The 18,627-nt window shown below is 42.6% G+C and overlaps 1 protein-coding gene across 12 annotated transcripts in view; it reads left to right on the top strand.

Moving 5' to 3' along the window:
• mecom (MDS1 and EVI1 complex locus) overlaps positions 1-18,627 on the top strand; it is a 129,331-nt gene that overhangs the window by 35,814 nt on the left and 74,890 nt on the right. For all 12 annotated transcript variants that reach the window (XM_075473687.1, XM_075473682.1, XM_075473681.1 and 9 more), the window contains exon 2: positions 4,776-5,122. In XM_075473687.1, the coding sequence (XP_075329802.1) occupies positions 4,776-5,122 (347 nt within the window). The remainder of the gene's footprint in view (positions 1-4,775; positions 5,123-18,627) is intronic.

Below are 18,627 nucleotides of genomic sequence, written 5' to 3'. Positions count from 1 at the left end.
TCTTTAGATGTGTATCTTAATTTTGAATTTCGGTTTAAATTGTCCAAACTGTGCCTGCTTTGATTGATATTCAAAAACACTGTTGGTAAAACACAGATCCATTTAAAATCACTCTATAATTCAACCAGTCTTTGTTAGAAAAAAAACAAATTGTGAGACAATTGTCTGAAACGCGTGCACAGAGCTACCTGCAGATTTGAATGTTTGTGGTTTGTATCAGTCACTTCCACAGTCACCCCAGCAGACCCGTGGACCAAAAGACTTCCCAAAAGCGGTGTTAAGGCCTCCATTTAGCACAAAGACAGAGTTAATTAGGAAGCTTATTCCCTCTCTTGAGGCCTTGGGGCTCCTACACACCCTGCTGAGGGAATGTAGGCGCACAGTGATGGACTGTAATTAACAGCACTTACCAAATCAACAGCAGTCATTTTCTGATAGGCAGTGGCTGAGAGAGCATTTCAAATTAACCAAATGAAATGTAATCATTTTTATTTTGTTTGGAATTTAGTCTCTCAGGGTGTCTTATGTTCCAGGCAAAAGCCAGAGGACATGATAACGGCAATCATGTTGTGCTCACACATATCCTGAGCTCTTTTAATGGGACTGGACGTGTGCTGCTTACTTTAGCTGCGTCTGCTCCGAGAGCGGAACAGCAGCAGTAGTAGCATCTTTTCATGATTTTCCCAGCTCATTGAAAGAAATGAAAAGCAGAGAAATTGTAAAGAGTGAGGTTTCAGAATTGGATGATGACTAATGGAGGGGATCAAGTGTGATTATGTTTGACCTGCTGTACAAGGGTAAGCCCCCCCCCGTCACATTTGTCTGTTATCATAGGAAACAAATGATGTCTGCAGATAAACTTGCGGGGTCGTCCTCATGAAGCTGAAGAGTTCATTTCCATATTTCATGATCTAAGACCCCATCAGTCAATTGTTAGACCACTCTATCTGGTTAAATAAAGTGTTCTGCAATTTGGTTTTAGGCTGAGTACGTGAAAGATGTTCACATTTTACACCTTACAGTACGTCCAGCAGACATGCGGTTAAAAGACTCTGATATGAATTTGCAGCTGAGTTTACAGAGCTGGTTTTCCTTTGTTGTTTTTTCAGAAATTTCGAATAAATCCATAATGTTCTGAAGTATTTCATCGATATGCTTACACATATATGATTTAAAATGAACCTTAACACCAGACTCTAACAAGCAATAGTTTAGCCAACCTAAATACAAGCCATGAATGAGACATAGAGTAAAATGAATAAACATAACGAGAGACACACATTATTAGAAAGACAGCAATGAAAAATGAGCAAAAAAGACAGCATTACAGAAAAAAAAAAAAGACTGAGGTAATAGAGGCTGAGTGTGTCCACAGGTAGGTTATTCTCTCTGTAAACATATGTATCCATTTGTCCCATGGGTGCGTACCCTTGGCGTCCCGTCAGCAGTGGCTGGGTCACACCTCCATTAGAGGCTTTGTCACAGTGATTAATAGCTCTTTCTATCATCTTTAATTCACTCCCTGATGATGGCGGCCCTGCTCGCTGCTCGGGGTAATCATGTGATGTATGAGTCCGCCCAACACCTTGTGGCAGAGGTGAAAATCATTCCACCCATGCAGATAGCAGGCCTGAGAACAAATGTTTTCCCTCTTAATAAAAATGAATGAATATTGCGTCAAGCGCAAGCATTTGAATACATGATATATAAGCAAGTGTGTGCATGCCTGTGTTTATGTCAGTGTCACGATGTATTTTCTTGTGTTAATGGCTGATTTTGATGGGGAGATAATATTGTTTTCCTTACTGTTTTGCACTGAATCTTTTGTGTTGTCTTATGAGTAGATCAACGTCAAAGCTTTTCTTTTTCGTCTTTTTTTTTTCTCTCTTTTTTTTTTTTGCACTGGCTTTCATTCGCTATCATGAGGTACCATCTTTGTTATTAATGCAGCTGACATTGTGATGCTGCTCCCAGCTGGAGTTCCCCCTCTGTACGCAAAATTCCTTCTTTGATGAGGGGCGTTAGCTTGCACTGATGAAGTAATGTCCATCACTGAACAAACAAACAGGACTTTCTGCTTTACAAAGGCTGAGACACAGAAATGCACGCACACACACGCACATGTAGTGATCTGATCGTCTGCATTGTCCCTGCTGACCCACATGCCCGAGCAAAATCAGGGTCTTTGACTTATCAATCATCTGCACATGAAACCACAATTTTTAAACTTTTGAGCTCTGCATATTTGTTTTCGGCTAACGTTTACCTTACAGAAATATATATGTTTATGAGCTCAAACTGCTCTCATTGAATCCAGTGGACCGAGAGAATATCTGGCCTAAATCAAATATAAACTTGGAGACCAGCATGAGAGGGGAAATGTCAGAGGAGAAACAGCAACGGAGGGATACAGTTACCTTTAAAAGCCCTTGTCCCTCTACCATATGGTAAACTTCACATCTCGGTCTGTAACCACGTTACACAGTCTGTGTGCTGAAAATCATTACGCTGACTCCCAGGGCTACATTGAGTTTCATGCCTGACCCAGCTCAGTTGAGTCTTTGAAAGACTTTCCCCTCAAACACACTGCGCCCACACAGTGTGTGTGTCAAACACAATAATTGCAAATACACTGTGATCAGGTATTGCTGCAGGGAATGACTAAAAGAAATTCTTAAGTTGAAGATACCGTATGTTTCTATACACACACACACACACCACATTCCACAGAAAACACTAATTCAATTATATTCCTGACAGCAAACATATTTTGACAGAACTAATGAATCTTAGCAAACAGCTTATGAACAATTTATGAAGTGTTTGTCAGTTTAGCATTCTTTTCTCACTTCACATTGTGCACTGACCTTGAAGTAGGATTATACACCAAACCCAGCAACTGGTCGTTGGGCACGTCTGCAGTGCCGGTGATTATCTGTCTCTCTTTTGTACTTTCAGTGAGTGCACACTGTTGCCATTGTCGGACTCCTTCGACATCTCTTTTTCAACCGATTCAACATCTAAAATCAGTATTTTGTCTGTTTGTGAGAGAGCTCTCTCTGACTGGCTGTTCAGCGGAGCGAATGAGTACACAAGTAGGGAGCATGAAGGAAGAACTTTGTCGTCTTCATTTCTACAAAACAAGCAGCAGTTCCACAACAATCCATGTCGAGTGAAGAAACCGAACACCAAGAGATAATCACGACCCAAGAGAGACCAGCTCTGTACGACATAACCAAAAAAATGCAAAGCACACCTTTCTTTTTCTTTCTTTTTTTTTCATAATCTATACGGCCTTCTGGTTTTCCTTGTTGAAAAATCTACATACTACCACCTTCTGCACAGGTCAGCTATGTCTTCTTGCGCAGGCATAGATTATACATCCTGACCAGCAGGTGGAAAACGTCTTTTAGGTGTGTTTATGTGCCGTTCTGTTTGATAAGATGCTGGCGATAAAAGGAGACCCTGCTGAGGGCCTCTCATCGCCACTGGTTCTTCTCATCCATTTGCTGTATAAGAGTCTCATTCTGTTGAAGCAATACACCGGACTTATCTTGTGCTTAAAAAAAATGCAGCAGCTCTGAGATAGGAGCTCGGTCAATGTTTTTGTCCAAGTCTTGAGGTAATCTCTCAGGTTAGCTCATGAGCCCCTGTGGCCAGACACAATGACCCTTTCAGTCAGTCAGAAGCACTCTTATTTCATGGCCAGTGAGCATGAAGTTTATGTGTGTTTATCTGTTTAGATTAAGGCTTCCATGGCTGACAGCGCAGAGGTACAGTGTCACACAGGAAGCCCTTCAGGAATGTTCATCAGTGCAGAGATGGGTTGTTGAGCCTCATTAGCAGAGCCCCCTCTACCCGGGACTTGTCAGCCTGCGTTAGGCACAACCCACCACAAAGCAGCAGCTTCCTGTGGAACAATTCCAGCTTTTAGGTCTGTCCGTCTCACTGTGTGACACCTGGTTGGCATTCTGTCATGTTAGCTGTCTTCTTCCACACTTTGCTTTGTTGATTTGTCAGAAAACAGCTTTGTCTGTGCTTGTCTGGTCAGCTTCTCCGATTGACTCTTATGATGCATTTTCTTCCTATATCTTTCGGTCTTTACGTAGAAATATTTCAGTTTTTCTGAATTCAGTGCTTCTTTCAACTTACCTGCAACAAGAAATAAACTGTTTTTACCAAGTCCTCACAGTAGTGCTGCTCTGCTCCACAGCAGACTATGTCAACACAGTGATTAATTCAATCACTCCTCCACCATTGAGCTCCACCAGGCACGTGTAGCACGATAAAGAAGCCCTGTGTGGGTTCAAGGGTCGTACCTCTTTGTCCTGTTTTACTCTATTCACAATTAACCCTCATGTGCTTCCCTCTGTTTTCGGTGTACAGCAGAGAAATAGCTCAGGAAAAGGAAATATAAAACAGTCAGAGCTGTACAATGCTGAGCAGACCTTGTTTTCTCGCCTTGGAATCAGCTTAACCTCATGGCAAACATACTCTGTTTTTGCTGTGGGGCCCAAAAGCTTTTTATTGACCTATCAAGTCTTATTTTAAAATTCTGAATAGATTCATAAGTGACTGAAAGTTTCATGCTATCTTGTTCTTCACTAGAAAGCTCCATTAAAAAACTGTTTTAGTTTATCCACCGTAGTTGAGCAAAGATACAAACCCAATGCTTTGTTAAGATAACCTGTTCTTGGCATTATTATGATAATTCAGCAATCACAAAATATGTCTCTGAGCATCCTCTTCAAATACAGTCTGTCTTCCTTTCACAGATGATGGCAACGATGACTTTGCCCTTTATCCAGCCGACATCTTAGATGACGTGTGTGGCTCTGATGGCGATCCTACACCATCTTTGGCATTGGCAGAGGACCCAGCATCCCCTCCGCTCTCTGACGACGAATCCTCACCCCAGCACCACTTGTCGTTCCAGCATCCAAGCATCTTTTTGCCCCAAGAAGATATGACCATTCCCCCGGACTTTGAATTGCGAGAGTCAGCAGCTCTAGGCGGAGGTCTGGGCATCTGGAGCCGCAGGAGTGTGAATGTCGGGGAACGCTTTGGACCATATGAGGGCGAACACAGGCCTTGTCTCCAAGATCACAGTCAAGGCTGGGAGGTAAGAACATAATTACTTTGGACTACTTTTCTAACCGTCACTTGACAGTTCCAGTTGGAATGAATTAGAAGTATATATGCATTTTCTTAACTTGATATAATCTAAATTTTTGCACGGTCAGGATTTTTTCATTATGTGTGCTGTTGAATGTCATGGAAAAAGAATTACCACTTCTGGTGGCCAATGCTTTATTTGGGATAAGTTTCATGCAATGTAGGTGAGAGAAATTTGTACTGAGCGTCTTGAGTTGCAATCCAAGTATAAATTTGAAAATGGCCGCTACGAGATAAGTCTGCAATAGTAGTAACGCATTTCTGACCAGGGGGGCTTCCTTTGGCCAATATACACTGTAGCATTCACATAACTCCTCTTTTTATGTCCTCCCATGTCGTCATGTTCAAATTTAGCTCAGTGACCACAAGGCGGTTGTAGTCATTTGTTGCCCAGTGATGTAATGTTAGCCCTGTGCAACTGAAACAAAGTGAGTCGAGGTTGTGCTCTTTGCTCAATTAAAATGAAAAGCCATAAATCCCTTCTTCGTCCCGGTTAGGGACCCAGTGCGGCCATTGGCAAATCACATATTGGTCAGCAGGCACAAAAAAATCGAAGGTAGGGTCACAGGACAAGGCCAGAGGTTAGATGTGGTCTCTGTCAGTGTCAAGCTAGCTTGGTTTTATTGAGCAGAATGGAGGGGCTGGCCTACTATCAGCCTCATTTAGTTTTCTTGAATAGATCCTCTCTAATTTGAACGTGAGGGTTCAGTCTTTCATATTCAGGGCTTTGTCCCATTGTGGGACAGAGCCAAGCTCATTAAGAATAGCTGACCGTGCAGTTCATAAAGGGAGAAGTCACAGGTTTCAAATAAGATGATTCAATACACCGTTCCCCCTCTTGCAAGTCTTGCACCGAAGGTCTTTTATCCATTTCAGTGCCTCAGTTTATAGCTGACTGAGAACATGTTGGTGCTGTACCAAAACTCAGCATATATAAATAGTTTAGGTTTTACTTGGAGTGCTGCTCATTGGGTTTGCATCATATAGTAATACTCTGCATCAGTTCACTCCGTGGTTTTGGCTTGGACAAAACCAGAGTAATTGTCCTTTTTTGTACTGAGGGCTATATATTTTTCCACTTCTACTCTTCTTCATCTTCATCAACTGCATAGTGAGGTAAAAGACGTAAATGTCTGTTAGATAGAACTGAGAACAAACTCTATATTTTTGCTCATTTTCTTAGCACTGAATTTTAATAAAGAAGTCCCTGTTGCTATTGAGGAGATTTACAGCTGGTTGAACAAGCTCTCCGGGTTATTCTTTTCTTTTTTTCTCAGGGAAGAAAATAAAGGAAAAAGAGGTTTCATGAATTTTAATACAGCTGTAATTTATAAGGAGCTTGAATAATAATATGTATTTAAAAGGCCGAGGTGCTTGAATGCGTGTGTGTGTGTGCGCGCGTGTTGGTGTGTGTGTGTGCATCTGAGGGCAGGTGGGTGGCGGGGGTTGAGGGGAAAGATGGGATCCTGGGGAGGCAGCACTGTATCACAATGTTTAATTACCACCCTGACAGCGAGCCATAACTCTTTCCATTAAGTAAATAAGTTGTAAAGAATTTATGATGAAATGCCACATTATTCAGAATGGATATTCAGTGATGACATCCCTCTGCATTAAATATGGTAAACACCATTAAGCCCCAGTGACCCCCCATCCCCTTCTCCCATGCCCACCCATTCACCACCCCTCAGCCCTTGCTACCCCTCCTCCTCCCCCTCCTCCTGTCTGCAAAGCGTCAATATGCCAATAACCCTGTGGAGGGTCTGTAAAAAATAAAATTGATTTGGTAAATGTGAGTTAAGACAGATATGTTTGCTTTCATCATCAATTCCATGTGGCGCGGCAAGGTGATGTCACCGGCCGGGGAGCGATAAAGTGGCGCTCCCATCTGGAGCCTTTGATGTAGGGCCCTGAGCGGCCCAAGCCAGTTGTGACAGACTGGGGGAAGTTTGTCACCAGGGAGGCCACAACTCCTCAGCGCCATCACCATAAATTTGGAAGCTTTATTCATAAAGGGGAAGAGTGAGTTATGGCATGCATGATGCTTTATGAATACAGGAATGGTGACTTATGGGAAAGATAGCTTCTGTAAATAAGAGGTGGAGAGGCAGCTGCGAGGGGTCTGTCAAGCTCACCTACACTATCGCATGTAGAAATAAAGTGCTGAGTGTGCCAGAGATCACGCAGTGCGTATATGTCAGGGTGGGTGTAGGTGTATGAATATCTGTGTGTGTTTTTGAGCTTAGACAAATATCTCTGTTCCAACTTTAAGTTCTTGTTTTAAGATAATCAAGTTGCGTTTGTGTTCAGAGTGTGCTCATCAATTAAATCATGTTGGCTAGATGTTACCATTTTTCAGAAAAAAAAATAGAGCTTGAGTAAAAAAAGGGAATAAGAGTTGATCCTTATCAAAAAGAAGATCCACTCTGTAGGGGATGGAAACAACTAACATTGACCAGTAAGAGAGTGCTGTCACAAAAGTCTAAGACCACTTAAGAAATTCATCATACTTTCTATTAAACTTGAAAATAACATTTAAGAAAACAGAAGCTTTTACCATATCCAAGGAAGGAAAAATTAAGTCTGTGGGAGTTTTTACTGCTATGATGTTGGACAAGTTTCTAAACACTCACTGGCATCTGCCAGAACAAAGCTGATGACTTATTTCAGAACATGGTCTTGGCTTTAAGCTTTATATGTTGAATATATTCACTTTAAAAATAAAAAGATAAAAGAACAAACAATCACAAAATATTAAATTCCGTCTTTTATGTGCCTGAATAAAGATGACGTGGTCTGCAGTTTCCATAGTATTTGCATGTATTTCTCCACGGTCTCCTTGAAAGTAATTTTAACGCCTGGATGCCCACCAGTCCATATTCTGCTGTCTCTCTCTCTCTCTGAGTCGTTGGGCACATTGAAATTCAAACTCCATTTGTGTCTATCCTCTTCTCAGCAGCAGCAACAATAAGACAGAGAGTCTGAGTCCAGGAGAGAGTTATCCGGCACTCAATGAGCCTTTGGGCTCACCCAAACTTGCAGCCCCACGGGATTATGGATTCTGGGCTTAGAAAACCGGTTGCCTCCTGCTGTAGGAGCGATGGGCGGAGCAGGTTAGGGATATGAGAAGGGGTGGGATGGTAAGTGGGACGGGACAGGGGTGCTTAGGGTCTTTGTGCACCTCTTGAGTGAGAAGCGGAGGTGAAGGTGGAGGCGATAGTGTTGGTGGAAGCGTTGCTGGGGAGGTGGTGAAGGAGATTAGCAGTGATGGTGAATGGGAGTAGAGGATTAGATGGCTGGGCAGGGCCTTCCCTGGCTCTGGCTGTCTTCTCGACCTCCTAGTCAAGAGAGGGTAGAAGGAGGAGTGGCAGATGCCTGACCAGAAGGAGACCCATCTTTTTTTCTTTTTTAATCGTTGCCAGTTAAAAATCTAAAGTTTTTAATGACATGTCGAGAATTAGATGGATCCCTGTAGTTTTTATTACTCAGTCTTGAATTAAACATGTTCTGTATCAAATTACAGAAACATTCTATGATGAACGTCCATCCCGGACAACCTGTTGATAATATTTACAGAGGACCTTAGCGTACACAATTTTCAGCTTGTGTATAGGATGTTACAGTTTTGCTATTTGCAAGGTTGGTGTGAGCATTTGAACCAGTCCTTTCATGGAATCAGAGTTTTGTGTGATGCTTGTGTGTCAACGTATCCTCTTGTGTGCATGTGTAAAACAGAGTGTGAGAGTGCCGATGGAAGGCGTTTCAAGTGGGCGTGTTTTTTTGTGCACGGATAAGCCGCTGTCCTGAATGAATGCAGATGTCTCTGGCTGGCTGTCCGCCTGTCCCCCTGTGCACTGACGGCCTGTCACCTCTCTCTGTCACAGAGAGAAAGAGCCACTCTCAGTCTGGACTAAAAGCTCTCTAATCCTCCAGGCCCTGCTACCTTCCATCTACTGTCAGCATAGATGGCCTTGCCCACAGAGGTGCTTAGAAAGACGGGCACTAGGGATGAACCTCTCTGTCACTCACGCACTCTCTCAATGGACACACATCCTCACATTTTCACACGCTCCCATACACTTCTCTGAAATTCAAAGTGGAAAAGTCTTGCGTCTCCAAAGACGATGTGAATGGCGGTGGTCGACGCATTGTGCTGCGGGAACATAACGGCTGCCCCGATATCATTGTGGGAACTTAGGAGAAGAGCACTAACTGGTTGTTGAGACACTGTGGCTGATAATGAAGGAGAAGTTCATTAATAAACACCAACGTTTCACTGGCACTAAATTGATTGTAATGTAGACAAAAAAGAGCACTTAATGTGCTCTGTGAGACCAGACAATGTGAGACTTTTGGAGACTTGTGCTACACGAGAAACAAATATTCTTTGATGAGATTTTGATGATTTGAAATTACAGATATGTCTCTGAGCTCTGAGTTTGTATCTATGAGTTACATTGTTCTTTTTATTGTTCTAAGATAAGGGGGCTTAGGACCCTCACTTTGGATGATTTAATTCCTGTCATCCATTTCTGTTTGTAATATAAATTGGTATCCTTGGCATTCCATACATTTTCGTGGAACATTAACCACATGATTTTCATCTCATATCAGTGTTAAGGCCAAAGCAGGAAGTAGCGTTTGTGCTTAACATGAAGCACACCAAAAAGAAATCCTCATGTTTTTTCCACACAATACCCAAGTTTGGGTAACAAACAAATGGATATATTTAGACTACACCATCAGCCATCGCAACTCTAAATCATAAAAAAGTTGGGACATTCTGAAAAATGAATTGAGTAAAACCAAATATAAAAGCAAATAGTAACTCTTTATGCACTTTGATTTTATTTCATAGCAAACCATAATGACCAAAAACATTTTATGTTTTTCTCATTAACTTCATTTATTTGTTAATTAATCCAACAGAGTGTGATTTTTGTGTTGCTCTAAATTCTCATTGAACTTTCCTGCATTAATCCTGCCATCCTAGACGTGTTAATTACCATCACAGAGCCTGGATTTAGACTTGTTGCTGATAATAGTCTTGATGATCCTGTTGTTCTTTGCTCCAGGACATGCGGCATCCATTCTTCCAAAAAAGATCTGGAATTTTTTTATGACCACATTCCATGTATCCACTGTTTGGTGGTCTATTACACCTCCTAATCCTGTCCTGATCATTATCAAGCATTTCATTGCTAACTATTCATAAGCCATTTTATATTAATTCCAACTAACCCTTCTTAAGATACTGGATGTAAAATACTTTGGCTTTACATAATCTGGGGTTTTACGGAATCATCCAATATTAATTTATATTATGTGGTCATATAGTGTGGGATGTAGTCTTTCACACAGTCTTGGTAGTTTTTTGCACTCATCGTGGACGTGTATGTCCCGGCAGCTCTCAGTAATTACTTTGAATTGAAATACAATGACTTAATCCCACAAAAGTAGAATTCACATTTATGCGCCAAACTTTTGGTGTTATGTTTTATCATGTTTTATTATGTTTTATATCAAAGATTTTGAAAGCTCAAATTTTCTATGCCATTCACGTCCATTATGAGTGGATGTAAATTTTCAATTAGAGCTGAACTTGCTGAACGGACTTCATTACATCATTGATAATGGAGGGGACGGGGAGTTTATGTGGTTATCCAACACTGAAGTAATTTCATTCAAGCACTGACTGAATCCTGGTGAGTTCACATTATGTGTGTTGATTTGCTGAGCAACCAAAACAGACCTGGCTCCTTCATTTCAGTGGTGCAGCAGTGTACAGCCTCCCCTCTGTTAAACCAGCCTCAGAAATGTCTTCACCAATACGCACCAGCTTTTGCCTTTATTCCTTCTGGTGTCCGAGTGGGAGATGAGGTTCTCATCCAGCGTAACTGGAGCTTGATTGTCTTTGATGGGAGTGATGCCCATTCAAAACCCCAAAGACAAAACAAGCTGGGGGTCCATCTCCCTGCCTCTCAGTTGACTGATAATCCCTTTCTTTGGGTTAATCTGTTGTTTGTTGGTGCTGTTGTAGGCTGGTGTGTCTCCGTTTGTGTGTGTTCGAGGGCTGTGGGGAGTTCTGTCATTCTAATCTTATGTGAGGGGAGCTGTAGGAGAGACATGGCACACTCAGAAAGAAGACAGAGAGAGAAGTGAGAGGATTCGCCGCCATGAGGGCAATGTAGAGTCAGCCAAATAACCCAATTAGTCCAGAGGCTTCTTTTCTCTTGTTAAAGAGAATGGAGAAAAGAAAGAATACAGATTTCTTATTTCCCCCCTCGTTCCTTAGCACTTGCCCCTCCTTCCCCCACCTTCCCCTACTCACTCCCCTTCTTCTTTCCTCTTTCTCTGTCTGAGTTCCCAGCAGGGAGGGGAAGCTAGGTTAACTAACTGAACAAAGTCAGAGTAAATTGCAGAAGGACAAAGGCAGGCGTGAGTGGGGGCTTTGCCAGTCAGAAGGTGTAGCCAGCAGCACAATACCAGGTGAAGGAGGCTCTCTTCAGGGGTTCACCCAAGCAGGGCAAAGGTTACAAGGCCCTATTAGATCTCAAGTGAATGGATGGACTTTTGTGAGTGAAGAAGGAGGGCAGGAAAAGGAGGGATGAGGAAGGAGGAGTCCACCTGTTCAAAAGCTTCAAAAGCTCAGGGAGGGGGCCTGGTTCTCCCCCCATTATATCAGTCCTGTCGGGGTGTAGACAAAAATGTGAGTTGCTGATAGCTCATGGTGGGAGTTAGAAAATACATGTAACACCCTCACTCAGAGAAATGGAAGCTGATCTGATTGGGAATGCATGCAAGGCAAGCTCAATAACACAATGACACATGTCTAGACAACGACAGATATAATAGAATTTATATGCAGGTGCATTGACTCATTGGCAGGATATAAATGCTACCGCCTTGTAACACACATTTACATCATCTTTCCTCAGCTGTTATAGCTCTCTAAATGCTCAGAAGAAAGAAGCCTCAAAGCCGCTGTCAAATCCATTATTTTAAAGACATGTCTCTGTTATTAGGGGTTTTACAACGGAAAGTCGAAGGAGGAATGAGAGAAGAGAGGCTAACATGTTGCAGAGTTTACCAGGTGGAATTGGATTCACAAGAAGTAGATTGTTTATGTTCCCTAGCAAGGAGCATTAAAGCTGTTTTTAAGGCTTTGTGTAAAAATTGTAACATCCCCTTATTATTGGACAACTCTACCGGCTATAAATGTCCAGAAAGTATGAGGTAACGTCAGAAAAGAGGCAAAGACATTCACAAGGGCTGCTGACTCCACCCAGGTGAGGCTCACTCCAATCATAGACACCCGCTGTCTGCGCAGCTCTTCTAGTCCAAAAAAGCCCAGAAGTTCTATCATTCACCTAAGGAGATCAACACTGCATGTTTGAAAATTGTGTGTGAACTCCAATTTTCTGAAAACACACACCGGTGTGGGAGATGTGTGCACAAGCACACAGACTCACACAAATTGTGCACCCTGCACAGATAGGAGCGAAAATGAGGGGACCCCTAAACAGCGTACAGGAAACAGAGGTGATGAATTCCGTGTGTGGGGCCAGAGAGCCAGGCTCATAGATACATTATCTAGGGGGATTGATAGGGGAAGGACCTTCCCCTTAAAACACTCCACTGATTGTTTCCAAATGTCTTCCCAATGGGGCAGGTCAATGAGAGGGAGAGACAGCGACTCAGGGGCAGAGCTGCAAGATTTTTATTGGTTCAGTTCGAGGAAACAGAGAGGGAACAGCAACTTTGTCCTGGCTTTCCTGCCCTGTGTTGCTGCTAGTGCTTAACTACCAGTCATATCGTATTACCCAGGCAGTAAATCTAAGTACCGGTTAACGCAAATAATCAAGAGCTAATACTGCTCTACGAAACCACTTTCTCTGTGTCTGTGGTCAGAGTTGTGCAAACAGGCACAAGCCAAGGCTCTGTCCTCTTAGCCTCTGCCAGACTATCCCTCACTCTCTCACGGCTATTATAACCGACTCACAGTCACAATCTCCATATGTATTCAAGCCTTATGTATTCATCCCTTATAGAAAATGCATCACCGTGTGCAGTTTGTGTGAGTTCATTCATATGTTATATCTGTCTTGTGTCTCTTTGCTGCAGTTCAAAGGGTAATGGGATAGTGTGGTCTGGTTTGAGAGATTATTACTGGGTTAAACCTTAAAAACACTGGTCCAACAATATTCATCACAGTAATACTGTACCTCCACCCCATTTACTCTGCATTACTGCCTCAATTAGAATAGACCAGGTCCAAAACCAGAACTGTGGGCTGCCAGGTCGAGGGAGAACGAAAGCAGGGGCCCAGAGTGGCAGTAATGAGGTCTTAACCCCAACTTCGCTCTACTATGTCATAATGCTTTAATTTGAGCCATATGATAGGCCGCTGTGCACTCACGTTATTGGAAAGTCAATATTTGTGAGCTGGCCCTGCCTGTTACCCTCAGATGTGGGTGCAAGTAAGTGAAAAAGACAAAAATTGCTGAGGAGCAAATGATTGACCGACTAAAAGAAAACTCCAAGTTGCACAGTAATGTCGTATACACTGCTTGCTAACACCTATTTTGATATGTTATGATAAATAAATGGGTGACATGTACTTTGATAAACTGTGGAAAATCTGGCACACCCAGAGTAACACCACGATTGATAGTATTGTTACTCCAGCATTGATCAGTTCAAATACAAACAACAGATCCTTTACACCATTGTTGACACACACAGTTGATTTATATGTTGGACTTTACCTCTACTTGAAAATGTGTCCACTATGGAAGAATGGGAAGTGATAATAGGTACAATTTTAAGATACCTGCACTGTTTTTTGATGATGTTGAGTCCTTACATTTCCACTTTCATTACATTCCTTACCTTGCAAGGCAGCTGGATTCTTACCAGGCTCCAAGCTTTGTGTCCAATACACAGTAATACACACCAGTCAGCTTGTTATACTGGCAGCTATGGGTGGATTTTAGGTTTAACGACTGTTTCAGCCCCTGAAGAGGTTAGCATAGATGCTGCTAAAACATCAGTTGTATCAGAACTGGAGAGAGTTTCTTAACTTACAGAAGGACAAAGAATGTCACTGAAGGAAGATTTTTTTCACTCCTCTCAAGATTGACTTCAGCAAAAGTTTGGATTTAACAACTGGTTCAGCTTGTAAAATGATGTTGAACTTATTGTTTGAAACCTGCCACACAGTGATATTGGGATTGCTCATCCAGCCATTAGACATTTTTTTGAGTACTTACCCTTTTCCAAACAATTTATGTAAAATACAGTTGTTTATAAAAAAAGATAAGAGTTTTGTGTGTAACAGTTCACGTCGTATGTCAGGTATTACATTTCAGAAGTGTAACGGTTTTTTTACCCCATTCCATTTGTTACTACACAATATGAATAATTCTTGCCTCATAGTTTATGCTCCTACTCACACACCTGAAAGCAGTTACACACGAATGCAACACTGTGCAATCAAAAGCTTCTTTTTTTTTTTGGCCTACTGTTACACAAAGTGCCAATTAAAAAACAGTGTATTTGTTATTATGTTCTACAGTTACTGAAGGTCACATTTTGAATTAAGGTGGCTCTCATATTTAATGGGGTTAATTATGTTGCTAATAACCTCGGATCACATCCAGATCAATAATTGTTTTGTAATTGCTTTCAGGTTGCAAAATAATGATACAGTCCATCAGTTCTGTCATTGCGTAATTATAGAAGAAAGTGTTTAATTATATTCTGAATAAATGTGTGTTCCTTTGGAAAAATCTTAGATCTTATCCTTTTTTAGAGGAGGATAAAGTCCATGCACCTGCTCAGACTGCTATTGATGATTGAGATAAAACCCATTTGAAGCATTAAAAGGCTTTGGGGAGACTTTGTGTAAGATATAGTGGTGCATAACATCAAAATACAATAACTACTCTTTTGCATCTTTTTTCTTCAAAGAATGTTTTTCATAGTGAATTGTTTTGGTTTTTTTTTTGTTTTGTATTTTTGAAGACATCAAACTTCCATGCATTTTATTTTATAGCATTTGGGGCAGCTTCTTCACCCAAAGATGGTGGTCAGTGGACAGTGCTTCCCATGCTTTTTGTGAAGTGACTGGGATGAATTGAGGACCTAACACATGCTTATGCATAGCAACTGAGAGGGCAGTACAAGAAGATAGGATAGGCCAAACTCGACAACAAGACAGGGTAAAAACAAGAGTGATAGATGAGGCAGAAGAGAAACAAAGACAGATAAAGGGGAGTGAAGAGCACAACAGAGAGAGAAAATCAGTCAAAGTGAATGAAAGAGAGACAGAATGAGCTGAGGAGGTGGAGAGGGAACTCGATGTCCTGTCTCTGATACGTGCTGAGGGAGACAGATTTCCCGGTGGAGTGTTCCCAAGTGTCCCCCTGCAGTCTGTAATAGGATTTTCCAGGCTCCAGCAGGTAGTCTGGGAGCGAACTTTGTTCATGGGAGCTCACAGATAAGGGTTAATGCAGTCCAAAGGTTCCTCCACTGCACAGGGCGCTCTGGGAGTCTATTGCTCCCTCCTCATCTGCCTGCATTGTCAGCACCAATCCGTCACAAAGGATTTCTTCCTGCAAAACTCAGTGGCATTTCTGACAACTCCAACATACTAATTGTTGTCTCCAGCCCTGGCAAGCCCTGTGAAGTCCTAACAAGTTAGTGTCTTCTGCACAGATGAAAAAAAAGTCCTGCGAAATCTATTTCTCAGCTGAATTACGTTGTGTCAACAGTCCAAAACAAAAGAGGAAAGCAGAGGAGAGAATGATAGGGTTGTATCATTCATATTCTTTCCTGAAATTGTTCTCTTTCACCAGGCTTTTTATTGCTGCTTCCCTTCTCTCCAAACCACTTTATGACTGGCATTGTAATGTCTTTAGAGTTCTGGGCAGCCTCTGATTGGGCCTTGCAGTGCTTCTCTGCCGCCAGAGTGACAGTGGGACCAGGTCCAACTGCCACCCTAGACTCAGAGCCATAAATCATCCTGCTGGCACTGAGCTCCATTTCCTGAACAGCTACCAGTTCCTGGAGGGGACAAAAAGGCCTTTGTGGGCTGTAGGCAGCAAACTTTTCTCCCCTTCTTAAAGAGTCCGAGGTTTATAAGAGATGATAAGAACGATTATGAAAAAAAAGAGCTTCCTTAAATAATCCAATCTCAATTAAAGAAGTTTAATAAGGCTATGACTAACTTACAGCTGAGTGAATGTAAACACTTGTTGAATAGCAAACAAGTTCAGATCAGCAGCTGTTTGTTTTTAAGTGTTACCATGGAAATGTCCCACTGACATCACTTCACTAAGATAAAGTCGTCAACTCAGAGTATCTGCAGGAGCCCAAACTGGCCATTTCAGCACTTTTAATATAAAGACTCCAACTTCCAGAGCTGCGGCGGCCCTCGCCAAAGGTGGCCTCCTTCCCTCCCACCTTCCTTTACATTCCTTTTTTCCACCAGTCTCCATCCTCCCTGCGTGTTTGGATGGCTCCACCTCACTGTCAGGCTGTGAGAGACGGCTGTTTTCCTTGCAGACCAGATCAAGACAGGAGATTGTCCCCAGGGGGCCCAAGGATGTGAAGCTTCTGACACGTCCCGTAAATCTAGGGTGTCCCATGTCCACCGCTCGATCTGCACACAGCAATGAGAACACCAATGAGGCGTGAGGATGAACATTCCTCTGACTGTTCTCACACAGGAGCCTCTAGGTAATGCTTGGAGTATAATACTTTGCTGCCTGTCTTTTTGACTCGTGCGCTGTCCACCTCAGCAAAATGTCTGTCTTTCCATCATTAAACAAGTCTCCAAACCCAAATCTTTTAGCCATAAAAGTTTTCACAGGAAGTGTGTAGTTTTGTGTTTGGGTTAAATGTTAAATATAACAGTGTGTCATTCCATGAGAAGCACTTATTGGCTGACTACGGTATGTTGATATTCTTGATTCCCATAATCCTCTGTCATGTTTTGTCTATCCAATAGCATGAAATTGGCAGAACATCACAAACAGAAGCAGTCCGACTCACACACACACTTAAATACAATAATCCTGACACATCCTTACATGCATCTTGGTGTCATGGTGAAAAGCTAAATATTAGCTAGATATAAATAGGTGTGTATTTTTTTTTACTCCTTTTCAAACTTAGTGTGAAATTTCCCAACCTGCTGGGGTGTCTTCGCCAAATGAGAATTCTTCTTAACACATCTTTAAATGACGGGCATAAAATCAGTTATCATATCTTCTTTGTGTTTTGCCTTTATACGTGTGTCTGACCTTTTGTATAACACAGACATTCATACAGCTTTATTAAGAGAAGGGGAAAACTGTGGCAAAGGAGCAGATAAAACAGACAGACTGTCAAGCACACTGGCCAACCAATAAGCAAACAGCAGACACGCTGGGCCCCGGCCAGCCCATGTGGCCCCTTTCCCCCCTTACCCAGCCGGCCATGTTACCAACGCGAGCCAGATTTTTCACCCAAATGGAAATGCGCCCTGTCACTTCCACGCAGCCTCCAACCGCTCTGTCTGTCCAATCCGTCACAGCACGCCAGCGGCCGCGCAAATAGGGCTGCCACTCTCACTGTCATCTGAGTAACGGATGCCCCATCGTTACCTCAGGGTGGGACCAGGCAGCACTCAGGTCCACTCCTCCTCAGTTTTTGTCTCCATCCTCTCTCCATCCTTTCTCCCTCCTCTTCCTCTCACAGCCACATGTCAGAGATGAGCGTCTCTTGGAGTTAAGCGTGAGTGTGTGTGTGTGTGCGTGTGTGTTTGTTGGCACTTACTGAGAACAGAGGCGTGTGTACTTTTTCCACCGTGGGATGAATGCTCCCCCCAATCCCCCCGCCCCATGTTGAAATCTCCCATCAAGACTCAAAAGCAGTGGTATAATAGGAGCAGGGGTGGGATGAAATAAATTGTGTCCTGGACTGGTAACCTAACAGCCATCATAAATAATGTAGACCTATTTGAAGGGGAAGATGGGGCATTAGAAGCTATTTACACTGCAGGAGCCATGCTATCGATCAGCATGGAACGTCCCATAGATAAGAATAGGATGATGTCATGGTTATTTATAGTGATTCCTGATGGTAAGGCTACAAAGGGGATTTCGGGGGGACAGCATCATCAGTTTTTGGGGTGTGGGGGACATGATGCATTCTGCCATCAGTGGAACAATCAGGGTTGCTAAGGGGAGGCGCTGCGGCTGTGTGACTCTGACATGCTCATAACCCCCACACATATTCGACCATCGTCCCACACATAGACACACCAGTAGGCATTAATATACCACATACATGCAAACCTAAGCATGAGGTTAAGATAAATGCCACTGGTGTGATTAGGGTCTATAAAGAGCAGTGAAATGGGATAGCTCAGAGGAGCTCCAGTACATCTCTGTCTCTCTGGTCCTC

This window comes from Odontesthes bonariensis, chromosome 9 (genome assembly GCF_027942865.1).
Source record: "Odontesthes bonariensis isolate fOdoBon6 chromosome 9, fOdoBon6.hap1, whole genome shotgun sequence".
Taxonomy (NCBI): domain Eukaryota; kingdom Metazoa; phylum Chordata; class Actinopteri; order Atheriniformes; family Atherinopsidae; genus Odontesthes; species Odontesthes bonariensis.
This window is presented reverse-complemented; position numbering and strand designations above follow the sequence as displayed.